Source organism: Papilio machaon, chromosome 1 (genome assembly GCF_912999745.1).
Source record: "Papilio machaon chromosome 1, ilPapMach1.1, whole genome shotgun sequence".
Lineage (NCBI taxonomy): Eukaryota > Metazoa > Arthropoda > Insecta > Lepidoptera > Papilionidae > Papilio > Papilio machaon.
In genome coordinates this window covers 7378274-7405914 of record NC_059986.1, presented here as the reverse complement: position 1 = coordinate 7405914, position 27641 = coordinate 7378274, and the positions used below count along the sequence as shown (strand labels likewise).

The 27641-nt window shown below is 36.8% G+C and overlaps 3 protein-coding genes across 6 annotated transcripts in view; 2 read left to right on the top strand and 1 right to left on the bottom strand.

The window, feature by feature from the left end:
- Window positions 1-1045: 1045 nt before the first annotated feature.
- LOC106719976 (pre-mRNA-splicing factor CWC25 homolog) lies at window positions 1046-3291 on the top strand. The gene is made up of 4 exons (XM_014514472.2): window positions 1046-1204; window positions 1278-1490; window positions 1916-2203; window positions 2456-3291. The coding sequence occupies exons 1-4, from the start codon at window positions 1187-1189 to the stop codon at window positions 3260-3262; spliced, it is 1326 nt and encodes a 441-aa protein (XP_014369958.2). The 5' UTR covers window positions 1046-1186; the 3' UTR covers window positions 3263-3291.
- A 93-nt stretch (window positions 3292-3384) lies between these two features.
- On the bottom strand, window positions 3385-17311 carry LOC106719973 (E3 ubiquitin-protein ligase lubel). 4 transcript variants are annotated; one of them, XM_045678024.1, is made up of 22 exons: window positions 16922-17311; window positions 14734-14923; window positions 14244-14392; window positions 13359-13445; window positions 12936-13262; window positions 12280-12613; window positions 11698-12132; window positions 11111-11613; window positions 10864-10998; window positions 10329-10577; window positions 9824-10180; window positions 9638-9752; window positions 7576-9546; window positions 6995-7491; window positions 6709-6906; window positions 6407-6634; window positions 6128-6268; window positions 5872-6023; window positions 5483-5678; window positions 5252-5394; window positions 4929-5097; window positions 3385-3578 (listed from the first exon to the last, which is right to left on the bottom strand). In XM_045678024.1, exons 2-22 carry the CDS (start codon window positions 14921-14923, stop codon window positions 3549-3551), a joined length of 6606 nt encoding a protein of 2201 aa, XP_045533980.1. In that variant the 5' UTR covers window positions 16922-17311; the 3' UTR covers window positions 3385-3548. The 4 variants fall into 4 exon arrangements, with proteins under 4 accessions (XP_045533980.1, XP_045533969.1, XP_045533977.1 ...); XM_045678013.1 differs by having other exon boundaries at window positions 6995-9546; XM_045678021.1 differs by having other exon boundaries at window positions 6995-9546; window positions 11111-11607.
- A 513-nt stretch (window positions 17312-17824) lies between these two features.
- The window catches only part of LOC106719775 (hydrocephalus-inducing protein homolog), a 31394-nt gene continuing 21577 nt past the window's right edge, over window positions 17825-27641 (top strand). The window contains 22 exon segments of the mRNA XM_045680146.1: window positions 17825-17920; window positions 18141-18359; window positions 18446-18624; window positions 19471-19595; window positions 19689-19871; window positions 20118-20326; window positions 20529-20766; window positions 20991-21195; window positions 21375-21442; window positions 21538-21758; window positions 22224-22457; window positions 22739-22857; window positions 23115-23301; window positions 23508-23657; window positions 24031-24224; window positions 24382-24647; window positions 24926-25368; window positions 25510-25695; window positions 25897-25960; window positions 26041-26813; window positions 27080-27250; window positions 27349-27531. Of these exon segments, the coding sequence (XP_045536102.1) occupies window positions 17825-17920; window positions 18141-18359; window positions 18446-18624; window positions 19471-19595; window positions 19689-19871; window positions 20118-20326; window positions 20529-20766; window positions 20991-21195; window positions 21375-21442; window positions 21538-21758; window positions 22224-22457; window positions 22739-22857; window positions 23115-23301; window positions 23508-23657; window positions 24031-24224; window positions 24382-24647; window positions 24926-25368; window positions 25510-25695; window positions 25897-25960; window positions 26041-26813; window positions 27080-27250; window positions 27349-27531 (4713 nt within the window).

Here is a 27641-nt window from a genome sequence, read left to right as displayed (position 1 = left end):
TATCCATCTTATTAAGTGCATAAATATCGGTACAGCCGTTTTAGAATATCCTGGATACAAACATCCATTCAAATCTTCGTATATATAATATTCAGTATGAAGTAAGAAACAGTCAACCCTAACTTAAAGTTGGATAGAGCCCTTGACGGTGTCATGAGCTTACGACGAGTTAGATTGGGTAGGAATAACAAACATAGAGGCTTATCCAACAAATTGTTTTCCTAGAACATGTAATGAAAATATTTTAACACGTTGTTATTTATACGGATGTATTGAAAGTCGTTGACTACGTCGTCCCGATAACCTATTTATTGCTCATTTCATGACTTGTGACATATTTTTTACTCAAGATCAATTAGTGATTATTCCGCAGCAGCACTAGCTCTTCAGCTTCGTCGTGTAGTACTTACATATCTTATTATGATAAAAGAAATTATGTAAGTAAGAATGGAGTCGTTGACCTGACAGTCAAGGCGGCACGCCAGTCTAGTCGGGGAAGACGAAATAGAGTCAAGACGGTTGAATGACCGACCTCGCTTTTTACTGTAATACAAAATATATTGTAGGTAATATATTAAGACCTAAATCCTGGGTCTTTAAAAGTAGAACGCATAGGTACGTAAGTTGCTTTATGATTAAAATTTATAACAACTACTTCTTAAAATTGGTATAATACCTATATTTCGAAAATATTATTCTGCAATAAAACAGTTCGCCAAATCAAAATTTTACGAGAGAATAAAAATTTCCAGATAAGTAAATTGAAAATAAGCAAAATAAACTTTGAAGCCCTCTAGCGCCCAAAGTAACCAACTTTGGACAGAGATAAGTTTGGTTCAATCATTATAATTTTGGCCAAAGTATTTGTTGTCTTCTGTACTATACGACTATTTCGAACACCCTGAAATAATGTTTATTTAAACTTTTTATTTTACAATTTTTACAGTGTCATAAAGTTTAAGTAAGACAATTGTCTTTGAAGACAAAAAAGTGTCAGTTATTTACTCGCAACTGTCAAACGCCAAGTGTCAATGTCAAATCGTCAAGTGTCAACTCATGTCAAATTAAATAGGAATAGGTTACAAAAAATTGTGTTTGAGCTTAATTGTGTGTGGAATTTTTAAATCAGAGATATTTTTATCACGATTTTTTATAGATTAAGTCAATTTACAATAAACACACAATCATGGGTGGCGGAGACTTGGTAAAATTATTTACTGTTCACGTCTATATGAATTATCTCCAGTATAACTTATATCTTTTGGTTTCATTGGCAGAATACAAAGAAAGCTTGGCACCCTAGTAATTATAAAAATCAAGAACGTGTTTGGAAGGCTGAGCAAGCTGCGGCACAAGAAAAGAAACGGATATCGGAACTGCAGCGGGAACGTGCCGAGGAAAGGGACAGAGAGCAGTTGAACGAAATAGCCAAACGTACTGCTGGCGGGGGCAGCTCGCCTAACGATAATCGTTTACACTGGATGTATGATGTGTGTACCTTTTTGTATTTTCTAATCATTTGTTTAGTCTATCTACCTATTGCAAAGTCTTTTTAATAGATAATATATATTTACAATGTTCTATTAGTGAAACCGTTTTCGTTTCACACAATAGGAATGTTACAAAAAAATCGAATAAAAAACATTGATTTTTAAGCAGGTCACTTCAAATGTGATTTATTAAATTGGTCCTTCCACATTCTTTTTAATCATTAGCTCAGGTTTTTTAACACATTAATAATAAAAGGTCCATTCATTACTAAATACATTTTCAACTTTTTTTCTAGTTATAAAAACTTTAAAAATAGTTATGGGAATTTTAGCATTGTAATTTATTAATTTATAACATAACTATGTAAGTTCTGGGTTTAAATATAACTGTAAATAATGTCAAAATATTTTTTGTATCTTTCTAGAAACCTGATAAAAAGGTACAACAAGAAGACTATCTTCTCGGAAAATCTATTGACACTAGTCATGATCAGACTGCTAAAGATAACCAAGATGTTATCCCGGCGGTGGCTCGGAGAGTCGTTGGCTCCAGCATGACGGCCATGTCAAGTGATACACAAGTTGATCTAGCTCGGAAACTTAGAGAAGATCCCTTGTTGCTGATAAAAGAGAGAGAAAGAGCTGCGAGGGCAGCACTTTTGAACAATCCTCTCCAGCGACGTCGCCTGACAGAGTTGTTAAGGAAAGAACAAGTAAGTAATTGTGATCATATTTGACTTGCTAACGCTTTCACCTATTACTGAATTTAATAAGTCTTTGTACAATACTTTTTAACTAAAAAAGAATGTACCTCAATTCAAATGCACATCATTAAATTCATTCACGGGAACCATGGATGTATACTGGAAGTTTAAGGTGGGACTAAGTTGGCTATTTTTTTATTCTGGGCTTGAAGTCGCGGTCGACCACTAATAAATGATAATTATATTAATTATTTTTTTAAGGATCAGTCTAAGACGAAAAAGGATGAAAAGAAATCGAAGAAGAAACACAATGACCTGGATAATATTTTAGCAGCAAAATTAAATGCATTAGGTGCAAAAAAGGGGGTTGATTTAAAAACTTTGCTTGCTTCAGGTGATGATTCTTCCTCCGAATCATCATCAGATGAGAGCAAGCATAAAAAGAAAAAGGAAAAGAAAAAGAAGAAGAAGAAAAGTAAAAAGCAAAACAAAAATAAAAACAATTCTGATTCTGATGTATCTGAAAAAGAAAGTAAAAACGACTTGAGACATGTCAGAAAACAAGATAAAGATTATAAATTTGATGAAATACAACATAAGAGGAAGTCTGAACACTATGATGATTATGACCAACATAAAACAAAGAAACACAGAGGGGATATGACCATAGATAGTAGATATAGCCGAGAGAAACATCGTGATCTAAGCAACGAAGACTATAAAAGGAGTTCCAAACAAAGTACATCATCTCATAAAGATAACCATAGAGAACAGAGGGAAAGGCAAGATCATAAAGGGAAAGGGCGGGTAGGTATGAGTGCAGAGGAAAAGGCAGCCAAGCTAGCGGAAATGGCCGCTGCGGGGGCGGAGCGTGAGTTACAGCGCGGCCGGCGCGTCGCTGAACAGTTGGCGGAAAAGGAGGCTTCAGAAAAGAGTTCGAATATTCCTCGATCTTCCCGCCATGAAGCGCGTGCTCTCCCAGACTCCCTTGAGAGCCGCATTCATTCTAACAGACATTACATTCAGCGTGATCGGAAGCACATGGATGAACACTTTGCTCGAAGGTAGCATATCTTGTTACCTTAATATTTCTAAAATAAAACAAATCTCTGTAAAGTATACATTTATTTGTTAATTAAAAATATGAGTACTTTGCTAAAGTAATAAATAAAATCTACAAAATGCTTACAATTAAAAATCCACTCCTAATCATTATGTTGTTGGTAAAAAAGGTTTTTGTAATAACTATAAAGTAAGGATGCTTATAATGCAATATTCAAGTCCATAATAATTTATTTCTCTTTATAAAACTTTATCAAAATTCGAATGTGAAGTTTAGGCTTGTATAATTTTTCTAATCGAGGGGAATCTTCTCTCGCACGATCTGCAAAATAAGTAAATTGGTTAATTTTATCTTTAATTTTTTAAATGAAAAAGGTGGTTAATATCGCTTGAAGACTCTGGTAACTCAAAAAACCATTTTTTTCGGAAATGGAGAAAAACTGATTTCTAAATATTTATGAACGAAAAAAAAATAACACATACATATTCAAAAGTTTTTGTAGAGCATGTTGGATTAACTTATTTATTTACTAACTATTAAAAACTTGCGGTAAAAACGGTTGCCAGTAGTTATTACATGAGTCATGTGTAGGTATTCGAAACGGGAACTTGAAAAGATTATTAACTCCAAATTAGATTTTTTGGAATTAAAGGAGTTTTCATTTAGGAGTGCGATATGGTAAATAGTGATAAAATAGGAAACGGATTTTTTTACAAATAAGTCATACTAGCTGTCGCCCGCGACTCCGTCCGCGCGGAATTTAAAAGAAAACTTAATGTCTATGTGTTCTTCCAGACTATGTTCTACATCTTTGCCAAATTTCATCAAGATCAGTTGAGGTGTTTCGGAGATCATGTTCATGTTTTTTCATCTAAACTTTCGCATTTATAATTTTAGCAAGATTTATTTACTCATAAAGAGTTAAGGAATACGCATATGCTAGCTTATTTGGTATTTTTAAATAACATCAATACATAAGGCAAATAAAAAATGTTTAATTATAAATGAAATTTGATGACTTTGGATAATACCCGCAAAATTATTGGTTAAAATCTTGCAATTATATTAATTTTAACAATTTTCCGAATAACAAATAAGAATTGTTACAAGCATATTTTAAGCGACTTAATGGATTCGGCATAACCATAATCTATGGAAATTTAGTTTAAAAATGTTAAAAATAATGTTAATTTAATTATACATAATTATAAACAATTATCAGTTGTGCAAACTAGGACCTTGATAAAACAAATTTACTTTCTATACTTGACAGGGTCACGAAATGTAAAAATTAAGTCAATATTAGGTATTTTTAATCCTGATCTACCTACATATTTGAATATGACACTTTACAAGTGGTCACTTGTGCGTTTAATCTTAAACGGCGTATTAGAACAGGTTACATTGCTTTAATATTTTCAAAACACCAAACCATTGACATGTCGTCCAGTGCCATGGCTCTATCGACATGTATTCATTACCTCGGCGCACATTCCTGCGTAAATGGGGTCCGTATCCCAGGGCCCACGTTCGGGGAGTGGCAGCGCGCGCCGGCGCAATTCTGCCACTAATTCGCTCACGTCCATGATGGGGATAGGGTCAAGAGCGCGCGCCAGCCCCGCCAGGTACTCCACGTAGTGCATCCTGCAAGTAAAGCGGGCGTAAACACACCTCGATAAGGCCCCTCTTGTAGAGACCCTCTAGTGTGCCGTAGGGCCGCGGCGGAAGACGCAACGCCGCGCGCCGGACCAGAGTTTCGAGATCGTCCACGCCGAGGATGGGCAGCGGGTCGACTTCCCGGCTTCTCACCAGCCGGCTCAGATACTCCAAGTAATGATTCCTGCAAGCACATCCGAAGCTCACCGCCGCTCCCTCCTCTTCGTAAACACGCCTAAGTTTTACAATAGCATTCGGCCTCTATTATGCGTAATTAAATTGGTTGTATTTTTAGTGGATTGGTGTTTTACAGTGCTAAACTATGAAACCGTACTCACTTGCAAAGTCCAGCATTATTCGGTGAGGATTCGCTTCCGCAAGCACCATCAACGAGGCCAGTTGGAGTTTCCCTCTGCAATTGTACGGGGCAACGGCCCGTGCTGCCCGGACCTGGTTCTGTTTCGTAAGTAACGTTGTTCATCTGCAATCCATCATTAGACACATATTAGTATCGTGTGTGGTTTGCATTGTAAAAATTTATAAAAGTCACGTATAATTTGTTTGAATACCTGTAGCAGAGTTTGTAGTTCGTGTGGTTCTTTGTCTCGCAAGTAGAAGAGGCAGTTACGAGGATGGTGGGCGTGCAGACCCAGCTTGGCGCAGTACTCGCTGAGCCCACAGCGCGCGCCCATCATGAACGGCTTGCCACATCCGTAGCAGAATTCGTATTTGCATTGCGTGCATGTGAAGTGCATACACCCACCTCTGAAAAAATGTTTTATTTCGGTAATTACAACGCGACTGGCACAACTTCGTTTTATGAGATTTAACCAACGATACTTAAAAATTGTTATTTTTATTTGGGTTTGTCTCACTATTATAATTTGTGATTTAACTCAATAATTTATGGTTTTTTTGCTTCATATTTGAAAGTGGAAAATATAAAATATCATTATACCTAGAGAGTGAATATTTGAAATGACACCGCGGACACTCGAGCCCGTTTTCTCTGAGATGTTGCTGCACAGCCGCCACCGACCTTTCGGGGTCGTTGTCATCCAACCACTTTGTGTACTGTTCACACGTAAGTCCCTCGTGATTTGAAGACCACTGAAAAAGTGATATAATTTTTATCACTTTTTTCCTAGCAAAACTAATAGCAGTGTGCGTATAATCAAAGTATTCCGACAAAATAATTAACTGAAATACTGCACCGGTTTTCTGCAGGAAGCGCAGCTCACAGATCTGCACTCTGGACATCGTAATTTCTTTTGTTTCGGATGTACAAAGAACCCAGAAGAACATTCCACGCACCATTTGAAGTTTGGATCACGAGCGAGAGTTCTGTCTCTTAGCTGAAAATTGCTTTTGATGTTACACATCAAATAGGAGACAAAACCGTGCAAAACAAGAAAGGAAGAGAACTAGGATATTGTCGTCCTTCATTGGAAGAAAAACCAACATCGTATCTCTAAAAAATAGTTAACGTATACCTTTCTCTGAAATAGTTCGTGTACATCAGTGTTAAGTAATGTCTTTAACAATATATCCAAATGTGCAAAATATTCTAGCCATGCATCTTCAGGCAGGTTCTCCAGTTCCGGCTCCTTGCAATACGGACACACGCAGTCAGCTATGCTACGCTCTGTTATCTGCACTGTGAAGTAATGACGCGCGCACTCTCTACAGCATCTGTGAGTACAACGCAACATTGACACCATCTGAAAACGAATATAGTTAAAACTCAACTAAAATAGTTAAAATTAATTAGAATTGCTTAAGTGAAAATACTAACTTCGTATTCAGGTAATCTCGATGCGCATAATTCACAATCTTGTTGTAAGTACGCTAGAGCGGAGTCAAGATCGACACATTCTAAAGCGGCCAGAAGAGCCGAAGGAGGATTTATCCCTCTCTTTATTAATTCTACGGCTAATTGAGCTTGTTCCCAATTTTCTGTTGCTCCTTCTGCCAGTAACATACGTGCTTGCCTCTGAAAAAAACATTTAAAAAAAACGCGTTTATACGCAATAATTTTCTTGTGTAATATTTGTATATTACACAATTATTCAATATATTACCTCTGGTGAACCTTCGGGTAGCCGTATCGTAGCTAAGTCAACTAATTGACCTGACACGCGGCGCATTGTAATGGGAGGAGGTGGTGATACGGGAACCGCTTCCGGTTCGTTGTTTTCCTTTGAAACGGGTATTTGAGGTTCCTCTGCGTCACTGTCCGTCCACTCGTCTTCTGTGCGACAAGTTTCGCGGAAATAATGTTCCTTTTCCTTATCCTGCACTTCTTCCGTAGGAGTTTCAAGTTTGCGTTCCACGTGGTTGGTGGTTGGTGGCAGCGGAGCTGGCTTTTTCTTACTAAGTGTGGACGTTGCTGATGTCGATGGCTTCACTTCTACCTCAGTCGACATGTTTGTTGAATTTTGAACTTTGTTATTAAATAATTTAGTTTGTAACTGCTTCACATTTCCATTTTGAACATTTCCAAAATGTCCATTAGGGGGGGCTGGTGCAGGATAGTGTTTAATTGACGTACGTCGTACTGGCACTTTCGATCCTAAAACTTTTGGAGTAGTTTTTTCAACTTTTAATTTATTATTTTGCAAAGCTTTTACTAATTTAGGTATGTTTGATCTGTTAAAAATACCTTTATTTGATGATGAGTTGGTCTTAACTCGTGTCCCATCCTTACTAGGGTTTGTATTTGGAATATTTTTATTATTTACCGTTGTGTTTTCTGAATCATCCAACTTACTATCTTTTTTGGTTATCTTGTCCGTTACTTCAGTTTCATTTTTTTCTTTAATGTTTGAATTAAGTTCTAATTCATAGTCTTCTATTTTTTCAATGTTCTCTGTGTGGGTAGAATTATTGTCAGGTGGAGTGGATATGTATGTATTATCTACAGATGTTCTCGAATTCATAACATTCTCTGTAAAAGTTTCATGTTCTTTTGAGTTATGGTTTATTATAATGTTATTATCTTTTGGTTCATTTGGTCCCATAGAATTATCTTCAGATTGATATTCATTTGAATCTAATATTTCACTAGCAACAGTGCTATTTAATGAATCATAGACATTAATCTCTATTTCGTTATTAATATCTTCAATAATTGCATTATGTAACGTTACATTGTTATCTGAAAGTAAATATGCATTCGCAGTTTGTGGATTGAACGTAACAAATTTTACTTCTTGTTTATTGTAATAGGATTTCTGAATTACGGAATAATGTGCAGCATTATCAATTTCAATTGACTTGGTTGGTTGTTCTGTATTACCGTTTGTTGAATTATTGCTTTCAGTTAGTTGTTCATAAATTTCTTCAAAAGAATTTACAGTATTGAATAAGTTATTATTTAAATCTTGATGGTCATTTCGAGGCATATTTATGTGTTGGTCTTGCACCGATGAATATTCTTCTTGCAAACTTTTTGCTATTGAATCTAAAATTTCTATGTTTCTTTGTTGAAAGTCTAAATGTGGATTTTCTAAATTGTCAATTTGTGGAATTGTGTTCTCAATTTCAATTTCTAAATGATCAATAGCTTCTTCAAATTGCTCATTATCTTCAGAACTCGTTCGGGTAACCGTTGTCGCCTTCACCATATTATTGTTTTCTGTTTTAGACGTTACACCTTCACTATCATCAGAAGATATGTCTTCCGATTCACTCTCCGATCTCTCATTATATGACGACTCTTTCTCTGATGATGATTCAGAATCATTAGAGCTAATATCATTCTCGCTTCTACTGTTACTTCTGCTATCGAGTGAGTTCATGTCGGAATTTAGTTCTTTTTTCATTTGTTGTATTATCCTCTGTGTATTATCAACCATATCACTTAAATTGTTTCGCTTTTCTTCATCTTCGTGCGTTTCACTATCACTGGATTCCAGTTTCTTCTTGACCCGCTGATTTTGTTTCGCAGTAGTTCTTTTCGGTGATTTCGACGTTTTTACTTTTGGTTGTAAATTGACTTTGGTTACATGTTTGTGTTGTGGAATTTTCTCAACAGACTCATTTTGATTGTCTTTAGTCAACTGTTGTGTTTGTGGATGATTTTGTGTCGTTTTTAAAATTTGTTCTGATGGTATAGATTTTGTGTTTTTTCGTGGTTTGTTATTTTTATTGGAGTCGTGGGTATTTACTTGTTCTTTCAAAACAGTTTCACTATCTTTATTATCATTAGATTCCAGTTCAGTGTGTGCAATGTCATTTGGTTTACTTATATTAGGTAATGGACTTAATCTAGTTAAAGCATTATAAGCATCTATGAAATCATTTTCTGATTGAACAAAGTCGTTAGAATTTTGTTTTAGATTATTATCGGTATTTTGTGTATTTGAGTGCGTGTCCATTTCAGTATTTCTCTGATTCGCCAATAACCCTTTCAATAACAGTTGCTCATTAATATTAGGAATTCCAGCTTGTATTAGGAGGGATTTTAACTTTAACGCTATGTCTTCTGTTTCGGGATTTGGGGAGTCTATTTGTTCGTTTGTAGGATAATTTTCATAATAACTGTTATTGACGTTTTCTAGAGGTAAATACATCCAGTCGTCATCTTGAATCACGGCTGGGCTGATTTCATATTCATCTGAACTTTCTTCGGCTGAAATGTAAATGTGAAGGTTATGATGATGTCATGAGACGAAACGGCGGTTCAATGATAAATTACTAGGTTGGTTTCTTTATGAGATTACCGCGAATGCGGTGTGAGCGGTCCATCGGAGGAGCCGCGTCGTCCTCCACACCGGTCGGTGAACCCCATACGTGTCCTCGCAGACGACCTTCACTTCCCAGACCTAACGATTCCGTCTGCAACAAACGTTTCGGTTACAGCGATTTAAGATAGCTCTAAAAATCTTAATATTAATGGAGATGCCTACCTGTCGTCGCCACTTTTCAACGCAATCGGTGACAGCGGGCCACATGGCGCCGCGATGGCGGGCCAATGCTGTTCTAGCGTCGCGCTCGCTGATAACTGCGCCCGGGGCGAGGCGCACTGCAGCCGCGCGCACGCCCGCGCACAGGCTCGGCCAGCGTTCCCTCAGCCACGCAATGGGTGCCGCGGGGTTCTGGGCTAAAGCTGCGTGCACTTCCGCCGCACTAAATCCGAGCTTTTCAGCTTCACCCATTAGCCTCGCTAGTTCTAACCCTCTTTCGGTTTCTCGCCGGGCGCCCGCACCCGCTAGAGCTTCGAGGGATACTGCCCTGTTCCCGGTAAATGGTTCAGGAGACGGTGCCTGTACAATAAAACGATTAAATAATTAGAATTGTTTTGAAATGAATTATTGCTTTTAGCAAAGATAAGATTGAGCGATTTTATAATCACTTAATAGTGACTAAAATAGACGCAATACATTATGGTGTGGATTATAAAATGAATGAAACCTCAGATCCATATATACTGGAGCGTCGCGAGGGGCGCGAGGGTCGCGTGCGGCGCAGGTCGAGGTGCGAGGCGCGGCGCGTGAGGCGCGTGCTGCGGCGCCGCTCGCTGCCGCTCCACTCGCCGCCCGGGCTGCTGTCGCGCGGCTCACGCTCGCGGTCGCGCCACTCCCACCGCCCCGGACCCAACGTGCCCCCACCCCCGCCCCCACCCCCTCCCCCGCCGCTTGTTCGCACGCTGCGTTCGCTATCCTACACCAATTATTAAATAAAACCATTAGATTTTCTATCTTAAATCTTACTAATATTATAAATGCGAATGTTTAGATGGATGGATGAATAGATGGATGGATCTTTGTTTGAAGGTATAACGGCTCAATGGATCTTGATGAAATTTGGCACTGGCACTTTGGTCTAGAAGAACACATAGGCTACTTATTAAGTTTTTTTTTAATTCCACGCGGACGGAGTAGCGGGCGACAGTTAGTGTATTCATAATTTCAAAATAAAAAAAAAATAGTTTTTGAAATAGCATTACTCGTGTATCACTAGAGAGTGAGTGCCGGCTGTGCGAGCGCTCCCGCGGGCCCTCCTCGCGGTATCGGCGGCGCGCGCGCGACACCGGCACAGAGGGAGCGCGCTCCCACTCCCGACCCGAGGGCACCTCGTATGTCTGAAAGATTGTTCATCTATAATAATCAAAATAATCCTGATAAGACTAAGTATTATTGACATGCAGGTACGTCATCTACAAATTCTAATCTAAAATATGATTAAATGATTACCTGCGTAGATATACTCTGCGGCGGCGGGGAAGTACCGGTGTTAGAGACGTTAGCGCGGCTCGATGTAGAATAGAGCAGACTCGACGGTGTGTCAATTCGGGTTTCCCGCGGAGGGGACGTGCCAGTGGACTTTTTTTGGTTGCTTGTCGAATTCTGTGACAAGTTTTGTTGTGTTGGTGCTTTGACATCGCGTGGCGGCGAAGGACCAACCGACACACTGTGCTTTTCTGTTTTATACTCCCGTGGGGTGCTACTTCTCATCGGCGACGGTCGGATTGTCGCAGTCTGTGTTAAGTTAGGGATTGTTTGTGTTTCTTTAGGAGGAGAGGGCCCGACCGCCATGTCGTGTCGCGCGCGTGCAGGCGCCGCGGAACTCGTCTCTCTCGCCGGTGTCGCCACTTGGCTCACAGCTTTGCGAGTCGCTCGATCCTCTCTGGGCGGTGAAGGTCCACAAGCTGTCGACGTACGCTCTTTCTTCGTTTTCGTTTTTTCTTTTGCTGTAACTAAAATATGAATTTTACATATTCATTTATTAGTTTTGTAAAATTTGCAGTATTTCGACTATTACATTCGATTAATATATTCACCGTGTTTACTGATACTTCCATCTCCATTGGATCCTACTACAGATGTAGATCTGTCACCGGATATTTTAAGCTTCTTCATGTCGTTTTGTATAGTAGCCGGGTTGATAATTCTCGGGCTGATTGTGGGAGTGCGGCAGCAGACGACGCACACGCGGACGCCGGGCTCGTTGACGAAGGTGCAGTGCTCGCACTGCCAGGTGGCGCTGGGCGGCGAGGGCGGCGGGCCTAGCAGGTCTTCTTCACTCTCCTGCTCCTTAGCGGGACCGTGGTCGCTCTCCGACTCGCTCTCCGAGTCGGCGTCGCTGGAGGGCAGGGGCGGCGGGGACGGCGTGCGGTGTTTAGGCCGCCGTGAGGCGCGGGATCGCACGCTCATCGCTGGCGACGGCGCGCGGGAACCAGCGCGCGATCCCGCCCTCGATACTGCTCGACTTTCCGCTAGAGGACACAAAAATGAGTTTTATTATAATTTTGTGTCATTGAAAAAAAGCGATAGAGTAACAAATGTTACATTTAGAACTCGAAGGTGATAACGAAAAATCTTTAATTTGAAAGCAGAGGTGAGAGTAGACATAAAAATTTTACCTCTACGATATGGCTGAGGAGTCTGAGGCGGGTGCTGGTGGGCGTGCGGATATGCAGGGTGTACTGTGTTGTGCGGTTGGTGGGTGGGGGGACAGTAGTTGTGTGGCCAGGCGGCGTGGGGGGCCCAGGCGTGGTCGAGGCTGGCGCAGCTGCCGTAGCGCCACGGCTGCGCCAGGCAGTGCGGGCAGCCGGCGCAGGAGGGGCCGGCGGGGCCGCCCTGCGGCCCCACACCCAGCTCCATCACGGAGGTGCCTCGCCGCAAGGGCCGCCCCCAAGATTGTGTTGGATTAGGCCCATTTGAATTATCCCATGTCCCTACTGGCATTGGCTGCACCTAAAAAGTTAAAGCGACTATAAACATAAGTACCAAAACCGTAAAATGTCACAAAGAATGTCTCAAAATCTTTCTGCCCGATTCTTTCAAACAAAGACCTCCCCTAGAGTGTACAATACCTAATCCTAATATTAAACCACAGCTGAACACTTTATACCTCCTTCTGTCAGTCTGTCTGTCTGTCCTATATTTATCGTTATCTTTTTCCGTGCATCCTAAGTAGTTTTTGTTCCTATTTATGCATCTGAGACATCGGGATCTAAAAGATTTGGAGTTCCAAAATTGATTTATTTAATGAGTAGAGAATTATAAAATATTGTACCATGTTGGGGGGAACAAATCCCGGAAGGGATGTTCGTTGTCGACCCCATGCGTTAGGAACGTGTCCAAGTGTGTTGGATTGTTCGTGTGTCGGCGCGACAGGTGTTTGTGCGTGTTGCATGGTCGCTGACAGGTATGGCATGCTGCCGAGATGCGGCGGCGGCGGCGCGGGCAAGTGTGTCTGCGCTCGTGCCGTGAAGTGGTTCGGATTGGCCGCCGCTGGGCCGTGCAGGACGGGAACATCATTGGTTGATATCGATGTCAGTGTGGCACGACGCTGATCCGGAGTCGCCAATCTAGGGCTTGCGCTCAATCTGTCGCCGGAGATCTAGAATGTTGTAATAAAACATTATTATGATGTTTGTTTTTTGTAATTTTTTAACTGGCATGAACTACATATTATATGTATGTTTTCATTATGTACCTTATGTTTTCTCGGCGGTGGCACGGGCGGGCCTGTCTTCGGCGGTAACGGTGGACGCTCGTCAAGAAGTTGGGACTGCGATAACGCCTGTATTGTAAAAGCACCTTTATTTTTTTTCTTTTTGGTATTATTGTGACAATACTTATAATTAGCTCAATAAAAAGATGATTTAATGCGTATTTCATTCGCATACAGCAGACAAGTTATTGGTTCTTATACAGGTGGGATATTTTTCTTGCGGTTGTAAAAAATTATGAAGAGAGAATTTAATTAGGATGTCATGATTAATATTTTTATGTTTCTTGATATCAGTCCTAAAGATGGGTTTGTGAATTGGCTAAATCCCAACGTCATGAAGTCTTTAAATTATTTCACTATTACGATTGATCCTTAAAAATACTTTGTCAATTACTTGCGACATTATGGCTATAATATTTATACTCTTGGAGTGAAGCCAATATTCTATACACTGCATTGTATACAATATGCGCTTTTGTTGTTTTACATGTAAGTTAACTCGTTTGTATAATATTACATGTATTCATTCATTTTTATTTCATTTTTACTGGTACCTCCCCTTTTATGCGTTGGATAAATTAATTCAGAAAAAGATTCGCTAAGTAATTTTTGCATAGCGCTCATGTAGCGTATGATTGTTTATTACAGTTTATCTTGAAGGAGCCTTAATCGTAATATTGGCCAAAGTATTGTGAATTGTCAAATTTTACGGCTACTCGTAGTTAGGTGGATGTGAAAGGCACAACCCTGCACATGGGTTGTGCCCCGTCCCCACAATCCTCCAAGTCCCGACGATACACAAAATTGTGGTGTGCTAACTTACGAGCCGCCGTAAAGTTTGTACTTCACCACGTGACACTACGAGACCTGTCGCTGGTGGTGACGTCGCTTCGGGTGTCGGTGGTACATGTCGTCGCAGGAGGCGCAGAGCGCGCGCCTGCCGCACTCCGCGCAGCGCACGCGCGCCCCTCCGCCGCCGCACAGGCCGCACGACGCGCCCGCCTCCGTAGGGTGACCTGATCAACAATTATTTATAACATTTTCAACACAAGAAAACCTATAGTTTCCCAGCGTACTAAGTTGAAATGTAATAAACAAGGGGATGACCTGCCCTGCACATCACATCTGAAATCTGGCAACGCAACGTATGGACATGAAAAGAACAGTGATTGGAGATAACTAAAAGATTCAAAGCGAGAAAATTTTTAACAAAGTAAAGTAAAGTGACAAAAAATTAACACAGTTTTTGAGTAATCAAAATTGTAGCTGAAGAGTGGGTCTAAAATATAATCTATGAACGCTTTATACTCGGAAGCAAACAGTTTAAAAATGAGTAGATTAATTTAAATATCCGCACCTGTCTGTGGTCTGGGCGGCGGTGGGGGCGGGGGCTGGAGTTTCGCGTTGACATACTGCTCGGCAGGGAACTCCACCACTTCGTAGTCGGGCTCCGGCCTGGCCAGTGGCGGCCGACCCACCGAGCGGATCGACATCGTCGGCGTGGGAGGCACCGCAGCTCTGGGGTCCCGGCCTCGCCCTTTCAACATCTATAGATAATTAAATACAACGTGAATACACAAAATAACTGCGTATTTCTTTGAAATTTCTTCTTCGTAAAACCTCGAAAATTTCCAGACCTGCTTGATGATTGAATCTGACCACTAATTATTTATTCAGCAAATATCACAACAGTGAAAGCGAAAAATTATTTGATGATTTTCAGTTGTACTGAAAAGAGAATAATATTATTACCTTTTTTAATTAATTCACGGAATAAAGATGTTAATATAACAAATTGAGAATTACAAGTTTCTAATGGTGCCTTCATTACTCAGTAAATAGGTCTGTCATTAATTTGTTATTTGCACATAAACTGTGTGTACATTCCGTGGGTGTCAGTAGTGGTGTTGACGGCAGAAGATATAGAGCAATGTCCTCTATTGAACACGGGTCAGTTATTTATATCACAAACTCTAGAATTCTTTTCTTCTTCATCACCGGCACTTTTATTGTTTAAAAGATATAGGCGATATCTCACTAATTAAAAAAGTGTTCTTTATTAATGGATGAAGGTTAAACTACTGTGCCAATTGTCATACTTCATGCACAAATAGCTACATCGAGAAATTGTGTTTGTTTTAATAAAAACAAAATGTATGTATGGATTCAGAACGACTGTATGGTATGAAATTTTGATGTAATTTGATATAGAGGTAGAACACTTTCTGAAAGAAAACGTACCTATGGCGGTATACGTATTGTACGGTTCTCGTGCGATACGTTTTATTTACATTATTATTCGATAACTCCGCAATGGTTCAACACATCTTATTGAAATTTGGCACATATATATGTAGAACATAGTTTTCAGTAACACATGAGATACTTTTCACCTTTTTTTTTTTTAATAGTTAAGACGAAGTCGCGGGCAAAAGCTAGTCTTTACGTATTAATAAAATTAGAGTGTAAAAACATTTCGTAAATATAATGAATGCATTTTTGTTGCTAAAAACGAAAAAACAATTATTTTATGTTTATCTGTCTGTTCAAGGTTGCATTTGTTTCGGGTAATCTCCGGAACGGTTGGACCGATTTTGACGGGGATTTGACAGGAAGGTAACTGATGCACGCGGAAATATTACAGGTTATTTTTTTTAATTCTGCGCTGTTGAAGCTTCCGGGACGGGCGACCGCAAGTAAGCAAAAATAAACGTAATCTTGAATAATGCAGCACATAAAGGATTAATGATAATTGCGTCTAGCTATAATAGTAAAGTACAAAATAATTAACACTACAATTATAAAATAATCATAGATGTTCTTATGATATAGTGAGTTATCAAGCAATCCATGTACTTAAAGTGTAAACGAATTTTAGTAATACTAAATTCTCACTAAACTCTTTTCTTGATTATTTATTACGTCTAAGTTCATATTGACTTAATTACAATGTTTTGCTAAACTATATTGAAAAAACATATGTTATTGTACAGGTTTTGTAATTAACATAAGAGGAAGAACCGATTTCGAAAATTATAAATACATTACAATTACAATTGATGTTTTTTTTTTCAGTAATCATTTTCTTCAGTTTTTTTTTAACAAACGAACATAAGGAACTTGAAAATGTTTCTTTCAGGAATTCTTGATAAACATCGACTACTTGTTTGTTTTGTTTCTTAAGTAATATTTGATTGTTTAATTCATGCTTTACTATATTTTTATAACCAGGAAAAGCTGTGTGTATATATATTTCAATAACAGTTTTATGCACAGTAAGCAGTTGCACAGAAATATTGTAATATGCAGCTGTGGCCGGGCTTACGGGCGGGCGGCCGTTGTCGACTTGCCGACACCGACGCCGCTTCGACCCATTTATTCCGCCTCTCATATCCCAAAATATCGAAACTATTTACATACTTATTATATTTCATCCGGGTCACACAATATTAATACGTTACTTGTATTTTTTTATTAATAACTCTCTATATTCTAATTCTTAACAATTCTATTAACATGAAAAGAAATGGTATCATAATACTTGCCTTGTATTTATACGTCGAGTCCTCTAGCGGTGTTCCACTTGTGAAATACTGTGGTATGCACTTTCAATTTGGCACAAACAATACATCATATGAGTAGTAATTAACACAATAATAGGATCCATAAAATTACGCAACAACAGAGGTCTGGAGGAACACTCGCGAAGGCGGGGGCTCCGGTCCCGAGCGGGCGCTCCGCCACGGTCCACGGCAGTGCTAATCGTGCGCCCTATCCGGACGAAATTGACAGCGCGAAGACGCGTGCGCCGCCCATAGTCTCTATTTCTGTCCGCGGCCGCGTTGCCCTGATTTCACTAAAATTACGATCGGTAGCTATTTCCGCACCGACTCGTTGCGCCCTCTTGCCGCCGTCGCCACCGCTGAGCGTCTTGCGAATTAGTTTATATTAGATATACTCGTAACATTTTACAAAATGCCAACTCGATCTCCAGTCAAGAACTATAATTATCTTAAGCCATATAATGTAGTGAATAGTTTTAAAACTAGTACTTTATAGCTCATTAGTTTTTACCACCAGATAAATATAACTTTTCTATTTACTAGCTATGTATCTAGTTTTTGAAGAAGGTACATAAATTTTGTTGTTTTATTTTATAGGCATTTTTTAAATATTTGCTAATGGCAATGAATACACAGGGGGCATCATCTTACTAATATTAAAAATGCGTATCCTGTTATATTTTTCTCTTCTATCTTCTATCACATTGCGCCATCTATGGAAAACATGAAGGAAGTGTATCAGCTGACCTGTCAATCCTAATTAATCATGTAAACATAATCGAATTCTAAATTTGAATTTTCTGGTAACTGTAACAACAAAATGTAAACAAATAAATGTCAAATGATTGACATATTTTTATTGAATTTGATAGAAAAGGAGACGATATGGAAATATTGCGAAAATATAAACAACATGGATATTTTACACCTGAATTGTTTCATTTACTTGAGAAGAAAAGAGTTGTGGATGCTTCAGAAGCAGTATGTTTAATACTTACGCACATATTTTAACTTATAAAGTATACTTATTCAAAGAAAAGACGACAAACATAGAATATGTTTTCTGAGTGGTGGAGGGTTTTTGAAACACTTGATATATTGTAGATAATGTATTTTTAAAGCCCTGTCTAATAATTTAATATTGATCCAATGACATCAGTGATTGCTGATTTGAAGATTGATTTTGTTTTTTATTTTTTAGATTATACCATCTGTGTATGAAAGAGAAATGCGGATGAGTACAGCTGAACGATTGCAAACCTTAAATAGTATTTTGATTGATAACATCATCGTTACAGACAACGATACGAAAACACGACAGCACGTTATACTGTCATTCACACCAAGAATCATAATATTCCAAAATTTTAAGCCAAACGAAAAAATAATTGCTAAATTCTGCGTCAAGAATATTAGCACTGTACGTAAATACAAAATTATTTTACAATTTATTAACATCACACAAAAATGTATGAAGTATTTAATGTAATTTTTATCATCTTATAGACTCCGACTTACCTAAAAATGGTGTTTAAAGAATCTTCTTATTTCTCTATAAAACTGAACCGGGAACAGCCTGTATCTAGACTAGCTCCCGGCATGAACATTGCTTATGTCGTCACTTTTGTACCCACACAAATGGAGGACTACGTTCACAGGGTGGTATTTTATACGGACAGGGATCAATATGTTTTACCATTGATAGGTTTGTATATATCAAATATTTAAAAAAAAGTTTTATTAGCCCTTAGGAACAGCTTAAATACTTTACGTAATAGCGGGCATTTTAACTTGCGTTCCAATTTAAATCACTGAACTAAAATTCAAAAAATCTCACATAAAATATAAAATTACTGTATAATATTAATAAAAATATATATATAATATTAATAAAAATATACTAATAATATAAATAGGAAATATTTTTATGTAAAGAATATCAAAAACTACTGGACCGATTTAAAAGTTTTGCCATTTTCGCGCATTATAAGTCGAAGACAAAGGGTAGTTTTAATAAAACATAAATATTGAATAGGAATGGAATAACAATATATATTTTTTAATTACAGCTATGGGTCCTAAGCCTATTCTTAATTTACCGGACGAGTTAGTTCTCCCTCAGGCCCCTTTGAAAGTGGAAAGTAGTTATTTACTAACAATTTGTAACATTGGTGTGGTACCCGCCGGATTTACTTTAGATGCCAAATGGTGAGTTAACTTTGATAAAAAAACTAACTAGCTAGGGTGACATAGTGATCCGAAGTGGGCCTTGGCCTCTGACAACAAAAGTCTCCACTTTCTCCGATCCCGCGCCGTCCCGACCCAGTCCCGTTAACTTTGATATAACTAAATATTGGTATTGACAAATTAATTTGAGTATTAATTACAAAGTACTATTGTCAGATTGCAAAATAAATTATTTTATAATAAACGATTAATAAATGACATGGTTAAATTTTTTGGAAAAATAATTAAGTTAACGTTAAGTAAAGCTTTTGTTCATAAAAATCATTTGTTTCTATTCGTTCCAGTCCTTTTTCTGTAGAACCGAAATCAGCATATTTAAACTGTGATGAGAAAATTGAAATTAAAGTTTCTTTTAAAACCATGCACTTGGGAAATGTTGAAGGTACATTGCGCGTTATGTTTGAAACAGGTAATAATTGAATTATAATAATAGTGACCAAATTGAATTTACATTTTTTAAATGAACGTTATTAATTATTATTAATGTTATTGTTTGTTTTAGGAGAAGTTTTTAAAATAGCATTATCGGGCACAGCGCATACTGTGAATGTAATATTAGAAAAGCAAATAGTTAGATTTCCCGATACATACAACGGTATGGTGCGTCAACAAACATTCAAAATTACCAACAAATCTGACTACGTTCTTACTTATGTCTGTATGAAGAATGAATCCGTCTATTATGGTATGTTTATACAATTCTTTTTTTTATTACAACTGATAACGTTGTGATGTTAATGACTTCGTAACAAACATAACCTAAAGGGTTACTAGTATTTGTAGTTTAAATCATTTATGTGGAAATAAGAGTTACGGAACGACGAAAGAAACATTATTAGGTAGAATATAAAAAGCATTAGTACTTATACCTTACACGGAGAGTTTCTTTGTCTTCGTCTTTTATCAATTAATGTAACAATGATATTTTTAGATTTTAAAGACAAAATCAAACTTGCGACTGTCTTTTACAATATGAAAGAGAGTGAGGCCGCTAAATGTGCAAAGTTAGTTCGCTACGACGTCCTGAGCAGCGCCGAGCATGACAGAGTTTACACTAGAATATTCTACGATGAGATACAAGCTCTTGTCGCAGATGAAACTTTATTATTTCAGAATACACATTTCTCAATGTCTCCTATCGTAAGTAACACCATTTTTTTATTTCGCGAATACAACGAAATGACCGCTGGGTAGCGATCCATAGATATCTGCAACAAGTTTTAAGGTTGTAACAGAGGAGGAGACTATTACCTCCCCCGCCAAATTTATTTCACCTTCCCATCCTTTTTCAATAACATAAAGCCAAAAATTTTAAAGGTTTAATAAATTTTTCACGTTGCAGAAAGGTCAGCTATGGCCAAATAAAACTACAGAAATAGTTTTATCATTCGCGCCCAAACAAATAGGAGACCTAGAAGCTTTAGTTTATCTAGATATAGATGGCGTTAGTGATCGAGTTATGTTGAAGATAACCGGGACATCGTTGCCACCCACGATACATTTGAATCTCGAAACACTAGATATGAGTTCTGTTTATATAAATATACTCTATAACTACGAAATAATTGCAATAAATAAAGGTTAGTTTTAATATTAAAAATTATTCCAATTAAAAATAACAATATAAGTTCAGCCAGCAACTCAGCATAGAATCATTTTTATTGTTTTGTTTAAATTAATGCATTGCCATAATTTTTCTTTCTCTAATTAAATTACAATGTCGATAAGATGACGACGAGAAAACAATTATTCTGACTAAAACGACATTTTATTACTTTATTATAAAATGTTTTTATTTTAATAGGTCATATAAATGGCGTCATTGCATACAAAGATGTGGTAACACTCTTCGGAAGTAAAATAACATGTACTCCGGAGTACCGGTGTTTGAGACCTGGAGAAAAGGACATTTTCGTCGTTTCCTTCTTTAATTCTAACCCTGGACCTTTCTTCGAAGAAATTAATTTTGTCATACGCGACACAGATGTAAAGCTTAAAGTTTACTTAAAGTAAGAGACAGTCTTTAATTTTTTAACTTAAAAAAACATAATATAAACTAACTGCCGCGCTAAGTTTTGTTTAATGGATGTTATGGTCCACCATTAGTGTAGAATAAGTGTAAGAAAGTAAAAATTCTTATAATTATATTTTGAAACATTCTATTTATTTATTTACTGACATTTTACAGAGGTACTGTTATCTATCCGTCAATAAAATTCAGTGTACCATCATTGGACTTTGGTGACGTCAGTCTAGGTAAATTATCACATTTAATTGAATATATTATTAAACTTATGTATTAATGTATTAACAATCTTCATCTTGACTTGTATATTTTTCTTTTATTCCAGGTGTTCCTAAAACTCTATCACTGGACATAATAAATGAATCCAATGTACTTGTTTCGGGTACCGTTTCTATACCGTCAGACGGCTTGGAAATTAGAAGCATTACTTTGACAGATTACGCTGTAAATGACATCCCAAAACCGGAGTTGCCAACAACGCCGAAAGAATTTAAAATCGAACCTAGGAAAATAATAATTGATCCGGAATCTATTTTTACAGTCAAGGTTTGATATTGTATGTATTTATACCAGTGAATATGTGCATGTATGCGACATCGGTTTAAACTAAAATTGATTAAGGCGAAATAAATGTCTCGACTCAACGATATATAATATTATCATATCATATCGATATATAAATAACTAGCATTTACCCGCGACTCCGTCCGCGCGGAATAAAAAAAATGCACACAAGATAAAAAAGTTCCTATATCCGTCTCCTAGTTCTAAGCTACCTCCCCATCAATTTTTAGCTAAATCAGTTCAACCGTTCTTGAGTTATAAATAGTGTAACTAACACGACTTTCTTTTATATATATAGACGTATGATCGTATACAACGACTGATGATTATTACCACTGAATTCCTGTTCCTGCGATGTCATTATATCCGATTTTCCATGTTTTCCAGTTAAACTAACTTTGAGCAACATTTTTGTGATTGTTAGTAAATTTTTGATCATCTTTTTAGATTACTTTGACAGCAAATTTGATAAGAAACAATAACACATCATTTGAGTTGGAGTTTGAGAAGTCGGACAAGAGACCGATGGTGTTGCCAGTGACGTACAATGCTATGGTGCCACAGATTATACCCGCGCCGGATTTACATTTGAGAGCATGTTTTAGAGGCTTCCCATATGTTAATGATATAAACATACGGTCCAACAATTTCCTAGGCTACTTTGTTGTTGAAGAACCCGAGGTAAGATATTCTGAAAGATATTTTCCCCTTTAGTGAATGTAAGAATTTTTAAATAGTGAATTTCGAAACTAGTGATATTAGTTCTGTCAGTTTTTTTAGGAGAATATTAGGTAAGACAATGTGTTTTTGGACGAACGTCGAGGGAAACCAACTGTTACATTTAAGGTTTAAATACTTTTTCGATCGTCTATCTATTGTTAGTTTAATGATTTATAAATTTTGGAAACCTTAGACTACACAAGTTTTTAACTACTTACTATATATTACTTTTATGTTTCTAGGAATCAATATTTGACGTTAAAATTGATTTAAAGGAAGGTTATATAGAACCGATCAGCACAACATGTTTTAAGCTTACGACAACGGCTACTGCTCTCGGATCCCATGAATTTCCTCTCCGGTTAGTCGTTTGCTATTTTTACTGCAATAGTTCAGAGTCGTTTTCAGTTAACCCACTTAAATTCTTTAAAAATACATCATAAAACATAACGAAAAGAGGTCTAGGTGGAATAGTTTTAGATATGTTGCGTTGCATTTTTATTAATAGCCTTGTTTTTGGAGTTAATATTTATGTATACTCTGTATGTTGTGATAATAATTGTATCTCTTTGGTATTCAACTGTATTAAAATCATGAATTGGTTTATAATTTTGTCAGCTTACGTCTTTTCGGTGTACCGGACCCGATTCAAATATGTTATGTGACGGGTTACGGCGTCAGTCCGATAGTAACTTGCAGTCCGACCTTTCTACATTGGGGCCAAGTCAAACTGCTTAAGAAATCACAAAAAACTTTAGTTCTTTGCAACGATTCCCCAGTTGAAGTAAATTTTAAGACATCTTGGGTAAGTACGCTATAACTTTGAGAAATTGAATACGTCAATAAATCTGCGGGTACTTAAACCTCCAACTTACAAACGACAAGTGACAACCTATCTGTGGCGTTAACTTAATAATATCTATTTATTCATACATAATTAAAATACAGTACATTTTTGAACACATTTTTGTGGAAATCGATTTTCGGTTTATTATTAAAACTATTTTCTAGTTTAACCGCGAGTGTAAATGGCAAATTGAACCCGAAGAAGGTGTAGTAGAAGCGGAATCGGAAATAAATCTGACCGTTAGTTTGACTCTGGTTGATGCTGAAACGTATAACAATAAAGTGGTCATACAATTGGAAGATATGAAAGATATCGTGAGTAATAAGCATTTATCACTTACTATGTTTTAAATGTTGGCGCTTTTCGCCTCAAACTTGAGAAGGACGAGGATTATCAGTGCTAATTGTTTCACTTTAATTATATCTTTAGGTTTTAAAAACCCTATACGAGTTTCAATGCAATTAGCTTCTCTTAAAACTTTAGGACATGAACAAACCATTTGTATCAAACTGTTTCTATTAATTTTTGCACGTACAAATGTGTAGTATGGTTTTATAAATAGTTTCTATAAATCTACGTAGTTCAGCTTATTTTTAATACTGTAATCTACTTTTAGTGTGTTTGCATTTGTGTTAATTTGTATTAAAAATAAAATCATGAAGATTTAACTCATCAACAACGTTTCAGTTGGTTCCAGTTACGGTAACGGGTGTGGGTACAAGCATAGTGATAGGAGATTTGGGAGACAGGATTGAGCTCGGTCACCATTTCACAAGGATTCCGTTGAATTGTAAAATAATGATGGAAAACCGCGGCACACGCCTTCACGCCTTGGAGTGGAGCGAACATTACAAGACGCCGAAAAACAAGCAGCAAGCAGTGTATGTATATCTTTTATTTGCCACCATCAAAATTGTATTAAAAACCTAATTTAAATTATTTGGAGTGTTAAAGGTGAAGGTAGAAGGTGTAAATGCACGATCACATTTGTATTTATCTGATGTATTAAAAAATATGTGCGATTTATTTTACTTTCAGAGCATTTTTTAACCTAGAACCAAGGTCTTTTAAAATAAATGCTAGTGAACAATTAGACTTGACAATAACTGGTCTCTCGCACAAAGTGACCGTAGTGAAAGAGATATGGTATTTAGTTGGCAGCATCGAAGGTGTCAACAAGAAAGAACTGTTGCTGGAATGCAAAATTACAGCAGAGTTTGTTGATCCCAAAATAGAAATATCTACGCCTTCAATGGATTTTCAGTATGATAATGGTCCTTATAATGAATATTATAGATTAACAGGTATATAAATGTATTTTTTTTAATTTAAAATATTTTATGTAGTAATAGAAAGCTGATTGAATGTTGGTAATGCAACTTAATTATGGATGTTACGACCTACAATCGGATATCAAATAACCGGGAAATCATCAGAAAATGTTGTGGAATCTGATGGTGTTGGAATAATTTTTGAATTGCAAATTATGACATTTTTAAACTTATGCGACTTTTATTCGTTTTTTTAATTTCTAATAGGGCTTATTATAATGACGGAATGACATTATATATTCTATTTTCAGACATTCTCATAATAAAAAATGTATCAACACTGCCACTGGATTTAGAGATTACTATCAAACCACCATTTGCTCTAATACAAAAGCAGAGTTCATATAAAATTATATCGGGTGAAGAAGATTTTTGTCACTGTATAACTTATACGGAGTCTGATTTAAAATTATGTAATATAACAGCCGACAATAGCCGGGAAGAGACAATTAAATTGATAGATTTCTTGACACTGCAACCAGTTTATCCATTGCGTCAGGGAAGCTTGCAGTTTTTTGAAGACATTCATAAAATAAAACGTATTTTCAATTTGACTCATGTCATTGAAGAACACTTGGAGGATCAAGAAATGATGAAAGTCCAAGCTTTATTTGATACAACGAAACACGCGACGTTGAAGGCTCGAATCTATAGTGACGCTATCAAAATAAAGTTCAAGGGTCACAAAAATAAGGTTAGGCTATAGATACTAGAGTTCTAGAACAAAACTAATGAAAAATACTTACTTATAACAAAGATCAACAACGAGCATCTTTATGTGATTGAATCTTTTATTTGAGAATGAGTTATATTAATATAGATAAAATTATTACAGGACTCTGTAAAAGTTGTGGGAAAAATAAATTTCCCCAATATACTTGTTTTAACACCGAGAATTGATTTTCAATGTTTACTAAACGACTACATTGAGGGTAAGACAATAAAAATACAAAACGTAACTCCACTGATCGCTTGTTATCAGTTGAGTTGGAAAAAGATCCTAATAACACCGTTTGCATCTGTAAGTATTCAAAGTTATTCATAATTCAATCATAATTTGTTTCATAATTTAGGAACTCACCAAAGTTGTTTTATATCTAGCTATTTTAAATATTTCGTCTTGAATCACCCACTGTACAAGTTTCTTATTTACTGTAAATGCTATTTTTTATACAACCTTTAAATGTAAATTAATAAGTAATCAAAAATATGAATTTTATAGGCAATGACTCGACCAACTAATTTACACGAAGTTGATGGTATACCAATAAAAACTGAATTAAGCCGTAAGTTTAAAATAGATATATGTAGCATTTATGTTATTAATTATTCAAAAATATTCAATAAATATATTCTGTTATTCCAGCGTCAATTTCCAGTACATACTTACCTTATCGATCTGAAATATTTTCTTATGAAATAAATAATACTAATAGTTCAATTGCCACAACAATACAAACAGAAACAGAACCAAAACTCACTATGAAACTTAAAGAGAACCTTATGAAAACAGTTTTACCAATGTTAGATGAACAATTAGAACCGAAGTTTAAATGGCTACACAAATTTCCTGAAACGAATGAGATAGAAGGTGACCTTATTAACAATATATTGACTTTGATACCTCATAGGGGTAAATTGAAGCCGAATGAAGTACAGTATATAAATGTAATGTTCCGACCGATGATCAACATGAACGTCAGAGCTGTAATAGAATGCCAAGTCTTAGGAGGACCGACGGAATATATAACCGTGACTGGACAATCGTCGTATTTAATGTACACTCTTAGTACTACAAAAATAAATATGAAAATAAGATCATTCCACGAAAATGCATTTGAATACTTGCGTATTATGAATAAAGCACTTTTGCCTTTTGAATTTAAAACTTATTTGAATGAGCCGAAATTCGAAAACGATCTATACGGTACGATTTTGGATATCGTTCCCGCGGATAATTTATTACAGTCGGAAGAAACGACCGATTTAAAAGTATTTACCAGACCTGGAGTACTGGGATATTTTAAGAGACAGTTTTTATTGGAAATAGGTCATTTGCCTGTGATTCCAATAAAAGTTTACGGTTGGGGTGTCATACCGCAAATTTATTTGACAATCCCGAGACCTTTCTTAAGTGAAGTAAGTATTATATTGCTGTAAATATTGTTATTATAACAGAATCTAATATTAACTTATATAGAAACGGCTAAAACACTCACGTATATATATCCGGTGTCGTCACCGACTAGTTTCGAGCCCTTCGGGGGCCCTTCATCAGATTCTTTCTTCTATATAAGTTAGTGATAATGTCTCACGAAAGTTTGAATAGAATCTAATATGGCATTGCTGATAATTTTTGATACATTTTGGGTGAACAAATAATGAAGAACGTTTGATTTTGTCAGGCCGATCCGGAGTTGGGCTACATCGCAATCGCCATGTTGACAGATGGATATCTCGAGTCTCTTAATGCAATGTTTAAGAAACCCATATCTGAACATTTAAACTCACCATTGATTGAGAGATGTTTTGAAGATCCCATATTTACACAAGACTGGCATTTGTGCTCTATATTGGTTAGTTAAACAATCGTGAAACTGTAGTCGTGCTATAAGAATCCGCTCCAGTCGCTCTCACCAGGGTTCAGATTATAACAAAATCTGAATAATTCCAGGACGCGTATCCATCTATAATGGATATAGAAATGGCAATAGAAAGGATATTAGTAATGAATTATCTAAGGTTGCACCCAGAAGTACTCGCCGCGCACACGTCTTCTAGTAAAACCAGGCCGATCGCAGGATTTAACACTGTTCCTTACGTTATTGATTACGGTGTAGTTATTACTGGATGTACGGTAAGTAACACGTTACGGTACTATATACGAAAAACATGCGATAAAAATGTTACTATCCATTTTTAATGTTTTAATTTCTTTCATGTGTAGTAGTTAAAAGTAAGTCTAAT

Excerpts from the sequence above, each read along its gene's own strand:
- LOC106719976 (XM_014514472.2), top strand. Across the intron at positions 1,491-1,915 it reads GTTTACACTGGATGTATGAT|AAACCTGATAAAAAGGTACA; the intron begins GTGTGTACCTTT and ends GTATCTTTCTAG. Across the intron at positions 2,204-2,455 it reads AGTTGTTAAGGAAAGAACAA|GATCAGTCTAAGACGAAAAA; the intron begins GTAAGTAATTGT and ends TATTTTTTTAAG.
- LOC106719973 (XM_045678013.1), bottom strand. The coding sequence starts at position 14,923 with ATGTTGAAAGGGCGAGGCCGGGACCCCAGAGCTGCGGTGCCTCCCACG. Across the intron at positions 10,999-11,110 it reads CGCAGAGTATATCTACGCAG|ACATACGAGGTGCCCTCGGG; the intron begins GTAATCATTTAA and ends ACAATCTTTCAG. Across the intron at positions 9,547-9,637 it reads CCGCTCACACCGCATTCGCG|CCGAAGAAAGTTCAGATGAA; the intron begins GTAATCTCATAA and ends TTTACATTTCAG.